Source organism: Podarcis raffonei, chromosome Z (genome assembly GCF_027172205.1).
Source record: "Podarcis raffonei isolate rPodRaf1 chromosome Z, rPodRaf1.pri, whole genome shotgun sequence".
NCBI lineage: Eukaryota > Metazoa > Chordata > Lepidosauria > Squamata > Lacertidae > Podarcis > Podarcis raffonei.
In genome coordinates, this window is record NC_070621.1 from 404457 (window position 1) to 422358 (window position 17902).

General features: G+C 36.7%; 2 protein-coding genes and 1 long non-coding RNA gene across 4 annotated transcripts in view; all 3 read right to left on the reverse strand.

Moving 5' to 3' along the window:
- The window catches only part of TUBB4B (tubulin beta 4B class IVb), a 20681-nt gene extending 18419 nt beyond the window's left edge, over window positions 1-2262 (reverse strand). For both annotated transcript variants that reach the window (XM_053373613.1, XM_053373614.1), the window contains exon 1: window positions 2201-2262. In XM_053373613.1, the coding sequence (XP_053229588.1) occupies window positions 2201-2257 (57 nt within the window). In that variant the 5' untranslated portion in view covers window positions 2258-2262. The remainder of the gene's footprint in view (window positions 1-2200) is intronic.
- Window positions 2263-7035: 4773 nt separating this feature from the next.
- Window positions 7036-14886, reverse strand: LOC128406931 (thioredoxin domain-containing protein 2-like). The gene is made up of 9 exons (XM_053374828.1): window positions 14875-14886; window positions 14568-14612; window positions 13884-13928; window positions 13584-13628; window positions 13046-13090; window positions 11987-12094; window positions 10958-10996; window positions 8126-8227; window positions 7036-7044 (listed from the first exon to the last, which is right to left on the reverse strand). Exons 1-9 carry the CDS (start codon window positions 14884-14886, stop codon window positions 7036-7038), a joined length of 450 nt encoding a protein of 149 aa, XP_053230803.1.
- Window positions 14887-15156: 270 nt separating this feature from the next.
- On the reverse strand, window positions 15157-16385 carry LOC128406314 (uncharacterized). Its single transcript, XR_008328461.1, has 3 exons — window positions 16329-16385; window positions 16191-16244; window positions 15157-15201 (listed from the first exon to the last, which is right to left on the reverse strand). It is a non-coding gene; the product is annotated as an uncharacterized LOC128406314 (long non-coding RNA).
- Window positions 16386-17902: the final 1517 nt, after the last annotated feature.

The window sequence follows — 17902 nt, forward strand, 5'->3', positions numbered from 1 at the left end:
CCCCCCTCGATTTTATCACTATTATTATTAATTCTAACTAATCATCCAGTATTATTATTAAACCTTGATTATTATTAGTCAATGGTCTAGTAGTTAATTAATTAATGGTCTAGTAGTTAATTAATAATAATTAATCCCTTTCCCCCAATTCCCTCCTTTATTAATGATTCTTATTAATGATTCCACTCCTTAATCATTCATTATTATTATTTAGTATTATTATTAACTTTAAATTCCTTTTTCCCCCTTCCCCCCTCAATTCCCTCCTTTTATTATTATTAATTATAATTATTATTATTAACCTTCAATTCCTTTTTCCCCCTTCCACCCCTCAATTCCCTTTTATTATTAATTATAATTAATTATTATTATTAACCTTCAATTCCTCTTTCCCCCTTCCCCCCTCAATTCCCTCCTTTTATTATTATTAATTATAATTAATTATTATTAACCTTCAATTCCTTTTTCCCCCTTCCCCCCCTCAATTCCCTTTTATTATTAATTATAATTATTATTATTAACCTTCAATTCCTTTTTCCCCCTTCCCCCAATTCCCTCCTTTTATTAATTATTATTAATTATTATTATTAACCTTCAATTCCTTTCCCCCCCCCTTCCCCCTCAATTCCCTCCTTTTATTAATTATTATTAATTATAATTAATTATTATTATTAACCTTCAATTCCTTTTTTCCCCTTCCCCCTGCTCAATTCCCTCATGTTTATCAACTATTATTAATTATTATTAATTATTATTCTTATTCTTCAACCTTGGCGCCGATGATTATTCTTATTCTTATTAATTAGTTAGTTAGAATAATGAACGAATGATGATGATGAACCTTGAATTCTTATTAATAAACCTTGATTATTAATTGTGATTATTCAATGGTCTAATAATTAATTAATTAGAATAAGTAATGAATGATTATCTTTAACCTCAAATTCTTTTTTTCCCCTTTCCCCCCTCGATTTTATTATTATTATTAATTCTAACTAATCATCCATTATTATTATTATTATTATTATTAAACCTTGATTATTAATTGTGATTATTCAATGGTTTAATAATTAATTAATTAGAATAAGTAATGAATGATTATCTTTAACCTCAAATTCTTTTTTCCCCCTTTCCCCCCTCGATTTTATTATTATTATTAATTCTAACTAATCATCCATTATTATTATTATTAAACCTCAATTATTAATTGTGATTATTCAATGGTCTAATAATTAATAGAATAATGGATGATGATGAACCTTGAATTCTTTTTCTTCCCTTCCCCCCTCCTTTTTTTATTCATGAGGATGATGATTAATTGTTCCAATAATAATTATTAATTATTATTATTATCATGTATTATCAATTATTAGTTATTAATTATTACCTATTATTAATTATCAATTATTTATTATTATCAATTATTATTAATTTTTAAATATTATTATCAGTTATTATCAAATATCATTAATTTTTAAATATTATTATCAATTGTTATTTATTATCAATTATTAACTATTATTAACAATTATTAATTATTATCAATTATTATTTATTACCAATTATTAACTATTATTGTTATCAATTATTATCAATTATCATTAATTTTTAAATATTATTATCAATTGTTATTTATTATCAATTATTAACTATTAATAATTATCAATTATCAATTATTATTTATCAATTATTAACTATTAATAATTATCAATTATTATCAATTATCATTATTTTAAATATTATCAATTGTTATTTATTATGAATTATTAACTATTAATAATTATCAATTATTATTTATTACCAATCATTAACTATTATTATTGATTATTATCAATTATCATTAATTATCAATTATTATTATCAATTATCATCAATTAATTATTATCAATTATCATTATCGATTATTATTATCAATTATTATTTATTATCCATTATCAACTATTATTATTTATTATCAATTATTAACTATTATTAATTATTATTTATTATCAATTATTAACTATTATTAATTATTATTTATTATCCATTATTTACTATTATTAATTATTATCAATTATTAACTATTATTAATTATTTATTATCAATTATCATTAATTATCAATTATTATTATCAATTATTAATTATTATCAATTAATTATTATTAATTAATTATTAATTATTAATTAATTATTAATTAATGATCCCTGAGGGCTCTTCCACCTTGGCGCCGATTTGGTTGCCGCACTGGCCGGCTTGCAAGTGGACAATTTCCCTCATGGTTATTTTCGGTTTATTCTCGCTGATTTCCTCGCTTAGTTTGCGCGGCTTCTCGTCCGGTCGAGGCGCGGGAGAGACTGGCGGCGTCCCGGCAACGGGCGCCGCCTTTTATACCCTGCCCAACTCGGGCGCTGATTGGCTAACGGCCGCGGCGCGCGGGAGCCGATTGGTCGAACGGAATAACCCCCGCCCGCCTCCTTTGTTCATTGTCGGCGGCCGATTGGGCCGCTTCCCTGTCCGTCACGCCTCCTCGGCCGAAGAGCGGTTCCCATTGGTCCGTTCCGCGCCTCAATAAGGCGCCGTTTCCCAGTTTCCCCGCCTCATTGGTCGACGCTCCTTTCCCTCAGCGCAGGCGGCGCCGCTCATTGGTCGACGCTCTTTTCCCTCAGCTAGCCGGCCGTTGCGGCGCGCGGATTGGCTAACGGCCGCGGCGCGCGAGAGGCGATTGGTCGAGCCGAACAACCCTCGCCCCGCCTCCTTTGTTCATTGTCGGCGGCCGATTGGGCCGCTCCCCTGTCCGTCACGCCTCCTCGCCCGATGGGCGCTTCCCATTGGTCCGTTCCGCGCCTCAATGGAGCGCCGTTTCCCCGTTTCCCCGCCTCATTGGTCGACGCTCTTTTCCCTCAGCGAGGCGACCGTTGCTGGGCCTAGCCGGCTCCTGATTGGAGCGTCCTTCCCTCAGCTCGACGCCTATTGGCCGGCCGTTGCGGCGCGCGGGCGCGGATTGGCCGAGCCGCACAACCCTCGCCCCGCCTCCTTTGTTCATTGTCGGCTGCCGATTGGGCCGCTTCCCTGTCCGTCACGCCTCCTCGCCCGACGGGCGCTTCCCATTGGTCCGTTCCGCGCCCGCCCACCTCATTAGGCCTCAATGGAGCGCCGTTTCCCCGCCTCATTGTTCGAAGCTCGACGCCTATTGGTCCGTCTCCTTATCCATCCTCCACCGGGCGCTTCCCATTGGGCCCTTCCCAGCCCGCCCACCATCGCCATTCGACGAGACCGGCGCCTTGCGTTTCGGAGCGCCGCACTCTCCCCATTGGTCCGCCGGAGCTTTAGCCCCGCCCCTCCACGCCAACCAGCCAATGGCCGCTCGGAAGGGCCGGAAAGGAGGCCTCTGATTGGTTGCTTTGCGCGGGACCTTAACCCTACACTTTTTCCCTCCAAATGCGTCGTGACGTCGCAAGCACGTCCTTAGCAACGCGTCGGTTGCCTAGCAACCGGCGCGCCAAACGACGCCTGAGCGTCCTTACGTCCTTGGCAACGCGTCGGTTGCCTAGCAACAAGGCGCGGCCTAGTCTTTTTCCCCTTATAAATGAAGCCTGAGCTAAATTAGTGGCGATTTTAAAGCAGAAAGAAATGAAATAAAAGCCTTAAAGGGAGAAAAAAGAGGCCTTTTCTGACGTCACAGGTCGCCATAGCAACGGCTGCCTAGCAACCAGACTGCGGCCTACCCTTTTTCCCTCAGAAAACGAAGCCTGAGCTCCATTAATGGTCCGTTTTCAAGCAGAAATACATGAAATAAACCATTAAAAATAAAAATATCCTAGAAAAATAGAAAATAGAATCAATCAATCAAATCAATCAATCAAATAGGCCTCGGTTTCCATAGCAACCAGGTGCGGCCTGCGCTTTTTCCCTCCCAAAACGAAGCCTGAGCTCAATTAATGCTCCGTTTTCAAGCAGAAATACATGAAATAAACCATTAAAAATAAAAATATCCTAGAAAAATAGAAAATAGAATCAATCAATCAAATCAATCAATCAAATAGGCCTCGGTTTCCATAGCAACCAGGTGCGGCCTACGCTTTTTCCCTCCCAAAGCGAAGCCTGAGCTCAATTAATGGTCCGTTTTAAAGCAGAAATACATGAAATAAATCATTAAAAGTAAAAATATCCTAGAAAAATAGAAAATAGAATCAATCAATCAATCCATCAATCAAATCAATCAATCAAATAGGCCTCGGTTTCCATAGCAACCAGGTGCGGCCTACGCTTTTTCCCTCCGAAAACGAAGCCTGAGCTCCATTAATGGTCCGTTTTAAAGCAGAGATAAATGAAATAAACCATTAAAATTGATCAATTAGTGGCCTATTTATTAATCTAATTAATTAATTAATTAATAAAATAGGCCTCGGTTTCCCTAGCAACCAGGTGCGGCCTATGCTTTCCCCCCTCAAAAACGAAGCCTGAGCTAAATTAGTGGTCCATTAAAAGCAGAAATAAATGAAATAGCATTAAAAATGGAAATAAAGTCGATAAATTAGCAGCATAAATCAATCAATCAATCAATCAATCACTAATTTATCTCTTTTATTTCTATTTCTAACGCTTTGTTTCCTTGATTTCCGCTTTAAAACGGACCATTAATGGAGCTCAGGCTTCGTTTTCCGAGGGAAAAAGCGTAGGCCGCACCTGGTTGCTACGGAAACCGAGGCCTTTTTTATTGATTGATGGATTCGATTGATTGACAGGCCACTCATTTATCAACTTTATTTCCATTTTTAAGGCTTTCTTTCATTCATTTAGGCCACCAATTGATCTCAGGCTTTGTTTTGGAGGGGGAAAGCCTAGGCCGCACCTGGTTGCCATGGAAACTGAGGCCTATTTTGTTAATTAATCAATTAATTGAATATCTCCAGCAGATATTGCGAATATTGATGGCTAATATTGGCTAATATTGATTGCTAATATTGCTAATATCCCAAGCAGAGATGGCTAATATGGATTGCTAATAAATATTTGATTGATTCATAGGTTTATTTGATTGATTGATTGATTGATTGATTGAATAATTGGCTAATAATTTATCTCAATTTTATTCCTTTAATGGTTTGTTTCATTTATTTTAACTTAATTGAGCTCAGGCTTCGCTTTGTGTGGGAAAAGGTGTAGGCCGCACCTGGTTGCTATGGAAACCCAAACCTATTTTATTGATTGATTGATGTGATTAATTGATTGATTAATTCATGCTTTAAACAGGCCACTAATTTATCTCTTTTATTTCTAATACTTTCTTTCATTTATTTCTGCTTTAAAACGGACCATTAATTGAGCTCAGGCTTCACTTTGTGTGGGAAAAAGCGTAGGCCGCTCCTGGTTGCTAGGGAAACGGAGGCGTCGCCAAGGCCTTATTAATGAACTAATTGGATTAATTGATTTATACTTTAAACAGGCCACTAATTTATCGACTTTATTTCCATTTTTAACGCTTTATTTCATTAATTTAGGCTTTCAATAGGCCACCAATTGAGCTCAGGCTTCGCTTTCTGAGGGAAAAAGCGTAGGCCGCTCCTGGTTGCTAGGGAAACGGAGGCGTCGCCAAGGCCTTATTAATGAACTAATTGGATTAATTGATTTATACTTTCAACAGGCCACTAATTTACCGACTTTATTTCCATTTTTAAGGCTTTCCTTCATTAATTTAGGCCACAAATTGAGCTCAGGCTTCGCTTTGGGCGGGAAAAAGCCTAGGCCGCACCTGGTTGCTATGGAAACCGAGGCCTATTTGATTGATTGATTGATTGATTGATGCCACTAATTTATCTCTTTTATTTCTATTTTTCAGGCTTTATTTCATTGATATTTGCTTTCAAATGGACCATTAATTGAGCTCAGGCTTCGCTTTGTGCGGGGAAAAGCCTAGGCCACACCTGGTTGCTATGGAAACCGAAGCCTATTTTATTGATCGATTGATTGATGTGATTAATTGATTGATTAATTTATGCTTTAAACAGGCCACTAATTTATCTATTTTATTTCTAATACTTTCTTTCATTTATTTCTGCTTTAAAACGGACCATTAATTGAGCTCAGGCTTCGTTTTGGGAGGGAAAAAGCGTAGGCCGCTCCTGGTTGCTAGGGAAACGGAGGCGTCGCCAAGGCCTTATTAATTAACTAATTGGATTAATTGATTTATACTTTAAACAGGCCACTAATTTACCTACTTTATTTCCATTTTTAAGGCTTTCCTTCATTAATTTAGGCCACAAATGGAGCTCAGGCTTCGCTTTCTGAGGGAAAAAGCCTAGGCCGCACCTGGTTGCTATGGAAACCGAGGCCTATTTTATTGATTGATTGATTGATTGATTGATGCCACTAATTTATCTCTTTTATTTCTATTTTTCAGGCTTTATTTCATTTATATTTGCTTTCAAACGGACCATTAATTGAGCTCAGGCTTCGCTTTGTGCAGGAAAAAGTCTAGGCCGCACCTGGTTGCCATGGAAATCGAGGCCTATTTGATTGATTGATTGATTGATTGATGCCACTAATTTATCTCTTTTATTTCTATTTTTCAGGCTTTATTTCATTTCTATTTGCTTTAAAACGGACCATTAATTGAGCTCAGGCTTCGCTTTTGGCGGGAAAAAGCCTAGGCCGCACCTGGTTGCTATGGAAACTGATTGATTGATTGATTGATTTGATGGATCAAATCAAAGAGATAAATGAGTGGCATCCATCAATCAATCAATCAATCAATCGGCCTAGAAATAAATGAGAAAAAAATCTAGAAATCTCCAAATATTTGAATTTATTTCCTGTTATTATTGCTATTGATTGAATTTATATATATATATTTATTGCAATAAAAGAGATAAATGAGTGGCATCCATCAATCAATCAATCAATCAATCGGCCTAGAAATAAATGAGAAAAAAATCTGGAAATCTCCAAATATTTGAATTTATTTCCTGCTATTATTGCTATTGATTGAATTTATATATATATATTTATTGCAATAAAAGAGATAAATGAGTGGCATCCATCAATCAATCAATCAATCAATAGGCCTAGAAATAAATGAGGAAAAAATCTGGAAATCTCAAAATATTGGAATTTATTTCCTGCTATTATTGCTATTGATTGAATTTATATATATATATTTATTGCATTTATCTATTGAATTTATCTTTATTGAGTTTGAACTTCTATACTATGTGAATGATATATTATTATTTTTCTATTATTTTTCTATATTATTATATATTATTATATTATTATTATATATTATTATTATTATATTATTATTAATTATTATTAATTATTATTATTTTATTATTGTTGTTGTTATTATTATTATTATTATATATTATTATATTATTTTTCTATTATATATTATTATTACCCTATTGTATGTGAATTGATGCACGATTTGAACTTATAGATTATTATTGTTCTATATTATTATTGTTCTATATATTATTATTATATATTCTTATTTTTCGGTCTTGAATTTAATAAACTATTTTAGGTGAATTGATGCACGATTTGAACTTATAGATTATTATTGTTCTATATTATTATTGTTCTATATATTATTATTATATATTCTTATTTTTCTGTCTTGAATTTAATCAACTATTTTAGGTGAATTGATACGCGATTTGAACTTATAGATTATTATTGCTCTATATTATGATTGTTCTATATATTATTATTATTATATATTCTTATTTTTCTTTAATTTAATATGAATTGATACACAATTTGAATTTATATATGATTATTGTTCTATATGATTATTGTTCTGTCTTGAATTTCTATACTATTGCATATGAATTTATAAACTATTTGATTTTATGTATGTTTGTTGCTATGGCATTTATAGACTACTGGAATTTCTCTATTATTATTATTATTTATTGAATTTTTATATTATTTGAATTTTTATATTCTTATTAGGTGTCAAATTTATATACGACTGCATATGAATTCATATCCTATTTGAATTCATGTATTACTATTGCTATTTATTGAATTTCTATATTTGCATTTCTATACTCTTGGCATTTCTATATTATTATTATTATTATTATTATTATTATTATTATTATTATCACTATTATTATTATTATTATTATTAATCAAGACACGGGACAAAAATAAGTGCCAAAAATGAAGCTTTATTTGCAGCGCCGAAAAATAGTAGCTCCGCCTCCTCATTCCACTTCTTCGTAAATGTGATTTTCCCGTCTGCAAAATGGGCGCAAGGGGAACCTGTCAATCATTCAGGGGGTGGGACTAGATGACCCTGGACCCGCCTTCCCTGTCAATCATTCAGGGGTTGGGACTAGAGGACCCTGGACCCGCCTTCCCTGTCAATCATTCAGGGGGTGGGACTAGACCACCTTGGTCCCGCCTTCCCTGTCAATCATTCCTTCCCTGTCAATAATTCCTTCCCTGTCAATCATTCCGGACCCGCCTTGCCTGTCAATCATTCAGCGGACCCTGGACCCGCCTTCCCTGTCAATCATTCCCCCCCTGTCAATCATTCCTTTCCTGTCAATCATTCAGCGGACCCTGGACCCGCCTTCCCTGTCAATCGTTCCCTCCCTGTCAATCGTTCCCTCCCTGTCAATCATTCAGCGGACCCTGGACCCGCCTTCCCTGTCAATCATTCCCTTCCTGTCAATCATTCCCTTCCTGTCAATCATTCCGTGATCCAGTGGGTGGGACTAGATGACCCTGGACCCGCCTTCCCTGTCAATCATTCAGGGGATGGGACTAGAGGACCCTGGACCCGCCTTCCCTGTCAATCATTCAGGGGGTGGGACTAGAGGACCCTGGACCCGCCTTCCCTGTCAATCATTCAGGAGGTGGGACTAGAGGACCCTGGACCCGCCTTCCCTGTCAATCATTCAGGGGGTGGGACTAGATGACCCTGGACCCGCCTTCCCTGTCAATCATTCAGGGGGTGGGACTAGATGACCCTGGACCCGCCTTCCCTGTCAATCATTCAGGGGGTGGGACTAGATGACCCTGGATCCGCCTTCCCTGTCAATCATTCAGGGGGTGGGACTAGATGACCCTGGACCCGCCTTCCCTGTCAATCATTCAGGGGGTGGGACTAGAGGATCCTGGACCCGCCTTCCCTGTCAATCATTCAGGGGGTGGGACTAGATGACCCTGGATCCGCCTTCCCTGTCAATCATTCAGGGGGTGGGACTAGATGACCCTGGACCCGCCTTCCCTGTCAATCATTCAGGGGGTGGGACTAGAGGATCCTGGACCCGCCTTCCCTGTCAATCATTCAGGGGGTGGGACTAGAGGATCCTGGCCCTGCCTTCCCTGTCAATCATTCAGGGGGTGGGACTAGAGGACCATGGCTCCTCCTTCCCTGTCAATCATTCCTTCACTGTCAATCATTCCGGACCCGCCTTGCCTGTCAATCATTCAGCGGACCCTGGACCCTCCTTCCCTGTCAATCATTCCCTCCCTGTCAATCATTCCTTTCCTGTCAATCATTCCGGGATCCAGTGGGTGGGACTAGAGGACCCTGGACCCGCCTTCCCTGTCAATCATTCAGGGGGTGGAACTAGAGGACCCTGGACCCGCCTTCCCTGTCAATCATTCAGGGGGTGGGACTAGAGGACCCTGGACCCGCCTTCCCTGTCAATCATTCAGGGGGTGGGACTAGAGAACCCTGGACCCGCCTTCCCTGTCAATCATTCAGGGGGTGGGACTAGATGACCCTGGACCCGCCTTCCCTGTCAATCATTCAGTGGGTGGGACTAGAGGACCCTGGACCCGCCTTCCCTGTCAATCATTCAGGGGGTGGTACTAGAGGACCCTGGACCCGCCTTCCCTGTCAATCATTCAGGGGGTGGGACTAGAGGACCCTGGCTCCGCCTTCCCTGTCAATCATTCAGGGGGTGGGACTAGAGGACCCTGGACCCGCCTTCCCTGTCAATCATTCAGGGGGTGGGACTAGAGGACCCTGGACCCGCCTTCCCTGTCAATAATTCAGGGGGTGGGACTAGAGGACCCTGGACCCGCCTTCCCTGTCAATCATTCAGGGGGTGGGACTAGAGGACCCTGGAACCGCCTTCCCTGTCAATCATTCAGGGGGTGGGACTAGAGGACCCTCCTCCGCCTTCCCTGTCAATCATTCCCTCCCTGTCAATCATTCCTTTCCTGTCAATCATTCCGGGATCCAGTGGGTGGGACTAGAGGACCCTGGACCCGCCTTCCCTGTCAATCATTCAGGGGGTGGGACTAGAGGACCCTGGACCCGCCTTCCCTGTCAATCATTCAGGGGGTGGGACTAGAGGACCCTGGACCCGCCTTCCCTGTCAATCATTCAGGGGGTGGGACTAGAGGACCCTGGAACCGCCTTCCCTGTCAATCATTCAGGGGGTGGGACTAGAGGACCCTCCTCCGCCTTCCCTGTCAATCATTCCCTCCCTGTCAATCATTCCTTTCCTGTCAATCATTCCGGGATCCAGTGGGTGGGACTAGAGGACCCTGGCTCCGCCTTCCCTGTCAATCAATCCTTCCCTGTCCATCATTCCTTCCCTGTCAATCAATCAGCGGACACTGGCTCCGCCTTCCCTGTCAATCATCCAGCGGACACTGGCTCCGCCTTCCCTGTCCATCATTCCTTCCCTGTCAATCATTCTGGAACTAAATGACCCTGGCCCCGCCTTCCCTGTCAATCATTCCTTCCCTGTCAATCATTCAGTGGACCCTGGCTCCGCCTCCCCTGTCAATCATTCCTTCCCTGTCAATCGTTCCTTCCCTGTCAATCAATCCGGGATTTGACCCGCCTTCCCTGCCAATCATTCAGGGGGTGGGACTAAAGGAACCTGGCTCCGCCTTCTCTGTCAATCATTCCTTCCCTGTCAATCATTCAGTGGACCCTGGCTCCGCCTTCCCTGCCAATCATTCAGGGGGTGGGACTAGATGACCCTGTCAATCACTTACCCGGAAAGCGGCGTCTCGGCGATCGGAGAAGCTTCGCCTCTAAGGAAGGAAGGAAGGAAGGGAAGAGAGAGAGAAGGAAGGAAGAGAGGGAAGGAAGGAAGGAAGGAAGGAGGAAGGATGGAAGGAAGGAAGGAAGGAAGGATGGATGGAGGAAGGAGGGAAGGATGGATGGAGGAAGGAGGGAAGGAAGGAAGGAAGAAGAAAGGAAGGAAGGAAGGAAGGAAGGAAGGAAGGAAGAAGAAAGGAAGAAAGAAAAAGGGAGGGAGGGAAAGAGAAGGAAGGAAGGAAGGAAGGAAGGAAGGAAGGAAGGAAGGAGGAAAGGAAGGAAGGGAAGATGGAGAGACGGAGGGAGAGAGGGAAGGAAGGAAGGAAGGGAAGAGAGAGAGAAGGAAGGAAGAGAGGGAAGGAAGAGAAAGAAAGAAAGAAAGAAAGAAAGAAAGAAAGAAAGAGGGAGGGAAAGAGAAGGAAGGAAGGAAAGGAGGGAGAAGGAAAGGAGGAAGGAATGAAGCAAAGAAGGAAGGAAGGAGGGAAGGGAAGAAGGGAGGAAGGGAAGAAGGAAAGATGGAGGGAGGAAGGAAGGAAGGGGGGAAGACGGGGAAGGAAGGAAAGAAGGAGTGATGAAGGAGGGAAGGAGGGAAGGAAGAAGAAAGAAGGAAGGAAGGAAGGAGGGAGGGAGGGAGAAAAGAAGGGGGAAAGAGGAAGAAGGAAGGAAAGAATAAGGGAATTAATTAAGGAAAGCAAGAAAGAATTAAGGAAGGAGGAAAGGAAGGAAGGAAGGAGGGAAGGAAGGAAGGAAGGAAAGAGGAAGGAAAGGAAGGAGAGAGAGAGAGAGATGGAAGAAAGGATGGGAGGAAGGAAGGGAAGGAGGAAAGAAAGAAAGGAAGGAATTAAGGAAGGACCTCCTCCCTACCAAGATCCCCCGGGGTCATCCATCCCACCCCTCTCCCCCTCCGCCCAATCCCCTTCCTCCCGCCCTTCCGGGGGCGGGACTTCCAGGGGCGGGACTTCCCCAACCCCGCCCCCACGTACGATTTCTCCGGCTTGGTCCCTTCCGGGCTTCCGTAGATCTCCTCCTCGTTTTTGCCCGGCGACAAGATTTGGGCGCCGGCGGCGGAATATATTTTGGGCGGAACGGGGCTGGAAGGGGAAAATTATTATTATTATTATTATTAATTAATTATTATTAATTAATTATTATTATTAATAATAATAATAATAATAGCAAGTAATATTATTATTATTATTATTATTATCATCATCATCATCATAATCACTGTATCATATTATTACTTGCTATAATAATAATAATAATAATAATAATAATAATAATAATAATATAATAATAATAATAATAATAATAATAATAAATAGAATAATAGTGATAAAAACTGTAGAAAATGCAATGTAGAAAAATAATAGTAAGTCAAAAAATATAGCAATAATAATAATAATAATAATAATAATAGGAAGTAATAATAGAATACAGTGATGATGATGATGATAATAATAATAATAATAATAAATAGAATAACAGTGATAAAAACTGTAATTTATATTCATTAAAAATGCAATGTAGAAAAATAATAGTAAGTCAAAAAAATATAATAATAATAATAATAATAATAATAATAGGAAGTAATAATATAATACAGTGATGATGATGATGATGATGATGATGATGATAATAATAATAATAATAATAATAATAATAATAATAATAAATAATAATAATAATAAATAGAATAATAGTGATAAAAACTGTAATTTATAGTCATTAATGCAATGTAGAAAAATAATAGTAAGTCAAAAAATATAGCAATAATAATAATAATAATAATAATAATAGGAAGTAATAATATGATACAGTGACGATGATGATGATAATAATAATAATAATAAATAGAATAATAGTGATAAAAACTGTAATTTATAGTCATTAAAAATGCGATGTAGAAAAATAAGAGTAAGTCAAAAAAATTAGCAATAATAATACTAATAATAATAATAACAAATATTAATATTAATAATTTTAAATTAAATTTATAAATGAAATTATAATGAATATATATATATATATATATATAATACCTGGAAATTCCGCCGGCGCCGGAATACGTCTTGGGCGGAACGGAGCTGGAAGGAGAAAATTAATAATAATAATGATGATGATGATGAAATAATAATATTAATAAATCAGATTATTATAATTATTATTAAATCAAAACAAATGATTCTATTCTATTCTATTCTTATTGAATTATATTTTTATACGATTATAAATCATCATGATTTATGATTCTTATCTACAAATAATATATATATTTAGATATAATATATGAATATATATATAATATCAAAATAAAAAAAATATATATATAAATATAAATATGAATATATATATATATATATATATTATACCTGGAAATTCCGCCGGCGCCGGAATACGGAAGGAGAAAATTAATAATAATAATAATAATAATAATAATAATAATAATGTAATAATAATGTAATAATAATGTTAATAAATCAGATTATTATAATTATTATTAAATCAAAACAAATGATTCTATTCTATTCTATTATTATTAAATTATATTTTTAATACGATTATATATATATATTATACCTGGAAATTCCGCCGGCACCGGAATATGTCTTGGGCGGAACGGGGCTGGAAGGAGAAAATTAATAATAATAATAATAATAATAATAATAATAATAATAATAATAATAATGAAATAAGAATATTAATAAATCAGATTATTATAATTATTATTAAATAAAAACAAATGATTATATTCTAGTCTATTCTTATTAAATTATATTTTTATACGATTATAAATCATCACGATTTATGATTCTTATCTACAAATAATACATATATTTATATATAATATATGAATATATATATATATATATATAATACCTGGAAATTCCGCCAGCGCCGGAATACGTCTTGGGCGGAACGGGGCTGGAAGGAGAAAATTAATATTAATAATAATAATAATAATAATAATAATAATAATAATAATAATAATGAAATAAGAATATTAATAAATCAGATTATTATAATTATTATTAAATCAAAACAAATGATTATATTATATTCTATATTTTTATATTGTTATAAATCATCATGATTTATGATTCTTATCTACAAATAATACATATATATATATATATATTATAATAATATATAGATTATTGCTATTATGTTATATTATATTCTTATTAAATCATATTTTTATATTGTTCTAAATCGTCATGATTTATGATTCTTATCTGCAAATAATATATATATATCATAATCATATATAGATTATTGCTATTATGTTATATTATATTCTTATTAAATCATATTTTTATATTGTTCTAAATCGTCATGATTTATGATTCTTATCTGCAAATAATATATATATATCATAATCATATATAGATTATTGCTATTATGTTATATTATATTCTTATTAAATCGTATTTTTATATTGTTATAAATCATCATGATTTATGATTCTTATCTGCAAATTTTATATATATATATATATATTCTAATCATATATAGATTATTGATAGATCATAAATAAATATTAAAATATTATATATAATATACCTGGAAATCCCGCCGGCGCCGGAATACGTCTTGGGCGGAACGGGGCTGGAAGGAGAAAATTAATAATATTAATAATAATGAAATAAGAATATTAATCAATTAGATTATTATCATTATTATTAAATCAAAACAAGCTATTATTATTATTATTATTAATCGTATTTTTATATTGTTATAAATCATCATGATTTATGATTCTTATATGCAAATAATATATATATATATATTAGAATCATATCTAGATTATTGATAGATCATAAATAAATATTAAAATATTATATATAATATACCTGGAAATCCCGCCGGCGCCGGAATACATCTTGGGCGGAACGGGGCTGGAAGGAGAAAATAATAATAATATTAATGAAATAAGAATATTAATCAATTAGATTATTATAATTATTCTTAAATCAAAACAAGCTATTATTATTATTAATCATATTTTATATTGTTATAAATCATCATGATTTATTATTCTTATATGCAAATAATATATATATATGTGTATATATATATATATATATATAATAATCATATATAGATTATTGATAGATCATAAATAAATATTAAAATATTATATATAATATACCTGGGAATTCCGCCGGCGCCGGAATACGTCTTGGGCGGAACGGGGCTGGAAGGAGAGAATTAATAATAATAATAAATATTAATATAAATGTTATGTATTGAAATCGCTGTGTCGTCTGCTATGTTCGCCCACAATAAATATATATGTGTGTGTATGATAAAAGAGGATGGAAAAAATATATACTAGAAATATAAATACAATAAATAAGATAAAAATATAAATATATATATATATATATATATATATATATATATATAATATAAAAATAAATATAATTAATATAAATATATATGTGTGTGTATGGGAAATATAAATACTATAAATATAAATATGAATATGAATATGAATATAAATATAAATATAAATATAAATATAAATATAAATATAAATATAAATTATATATATTATATATAAATATAAATACTATAAATATAAATATATATAATACTATGAATATAAATTATATATAAAACCAATAAATATAAGTAATATAAATATAAATATAAATATAAATATAAATATAAATAATATAAATATATATGTATGTGTATAATAAAAGAGAATGGGAAATATAAATACTATAAATATAATTATAAATATAAATTATATATATTATATATAAATATAAATACTATAAATATAAATATATATAATACTATAAATATAAATTATCTATCTATCTATCTATCTATCTCTCTCTATATATATATACATATAAAACCAATAAATATAAATAATATAAATATAAATATAAATATAAATATAAATATAAATATAAATATAAATAATATAAATATATATGTATGTGTATAATAAAAGAGAATGGGAAATATAAATACTATAAAGTATAAATATAAATTATATATATTATATATAAATATAAATACTATAAAATATATATAATACTATAAATATAAATTATCTATCTATCTATCTATCTATCTATCTCTCTCTCTCTCTCTCTCTCTCTCTCTATATATATAAAACCAATAAATATAAATAACATAAATATAAATATAGATACAAAACCCCACCTGGAAAAACCCGGCGCCGGGTTGACGGTGATGTATTCGCTTTCCGGAAGGTTCCTGGGGGAAAAGGGGACCCGGGTTTGATTGACAGCTCTCCCGCTTTGATTGACACCCCTTTCCCCGCCCCTTTCTTCGACTGACCTGCTCTCCGTTTCCGCGGCGACGGCGGCCTGGTCGACGCCCATCTTCTGGTGGCTCCTGGGAAACGTAGTACGGGGTGAGCGGAGGGAACCCAGGCGTCCGGGGAAGGGACCCCGGCGTCCGGGGAGGAGGGGCGGGGCTTACCTGGGACCCGGGTGCAACTCGCTGGCGCTCAGGTAGGCCCCGCCTTCCGGGGTGCGGCTGGAAAAGAAATTGACAGATGATTGACAGGTGACCGGGGTTCTGGAGTTGAACCCGGGGTGATGGACAGGTGCGGGGCAGTGATTGACAGGTCTGGTCCCAGGGCGATTGACACCGCGCTCTGGTTCCCGGGGCAAGCGGGGTGGTCTGATCCCGCCCCCTGGATCTCAGAATGATTGACAGGTTATCGAGTGGAAGGACGGGCTATTTGATTGGCAGGTTCTCGATTGGATTGACAGGTTCTCAGTTTGATTGGCAGGTCCTCGATTTGAATGAAAGGATATGGCTTTGATTGACAGGTTATTTGATCTCAGAATGATTGACAGGTTATCAAGTGGAATGGCAGGCTATTTGATTGGCAGGTTATCGATTGGATTGACAGGTTCTCAGTTTGATTGGCAGGTCCTCAATTTGAATGAAAGGATATCGCTTTGATTGACAGGTTATCGATCTGATTGACAGGTTGTCGATTGGAATGACAGGATGATTGGCAGCGAGGGGGCAAGCAGGGTTCAATCCCAGAACGATTGACAGGTTATCGATTGGAGTAACCTAATGATTGACAGGACGGGGCAACCATGGTTATTGAGTTGAACCCGGAATGATTGACAGGTTATTAATTTGAATGACAGAATGATTGACAGGGAGGGGGCAACCGGGGTCGTCTGGCGCCAGGATGATTGACAGGCAACCAGGGTTATCGATTTGAACCCGGAATGATTGACAGGGGCAACCGGGGTCATCTGGCACCAGGATGATTGACAGGCACTACGGTTCCCGGGACAACCAGGCGCCTGGTTCCCAGAATGATTGACAGGTTATCGATTCGAATGATTGACAGGCATAGGGTAACCATGGTTGTCGATTTGAACCCGGGATGATTGACAGGGAAGGGGCAACCGGGGTCGTCTGGATGATTGACAGGGCGCTACGGTTCCCAGGCGCCTGAATCCCTGAATGATTGACAATTGATCGATTTGAATGACAGAATGATTGACAGGGATGGGGCAACCAGGGTTGTCTAGTCCCGCCCCCTGGATCTCAGAATGATTGACAGGTATGGGGCAACCAGGGTTCCATCCCAGAATGATTGACAGGCATAGGGCAACCATGGTTATCGATTGGAATGACAGAATGATTGACAAGGGGTGGTCCCACCCCCTGGATGCCAGAATGATTGACAGAATGATTGACAGGGATGGGGCAACCAGGGTTGTCTAGTCCCGCCCCCTGGATCTCAGAATGATTGACAGGGATGGGGCAACCAGGGTTGTCTAGTCCCGCCCCCTGGATCTCAGAATGATTGACAGGGATGGGGCAACCAGGGTTGTCTAGTCCCGCCCCCTGGATCTCAGAATGATTGACAGGTATGG

Coding starts and splice junctions, on each gene's coding strand:
- LOC128406931 (XM_053374828.1), bottom strand. Junction 13,929..14,567: donor GGCGCCGGCGGGATTTCCAG/GTATATTATATA, acceptor TTCTCCTTCCAG/CCCCGTTCCGCCCAAGACGT. Junction 13,629..13,883: donor GGCGCTGGCGGAATTTCCAG/GTATTATATATA, acceptor TTCTCCTTCCAG/CCCCGTTCCGCCCAAGACAT.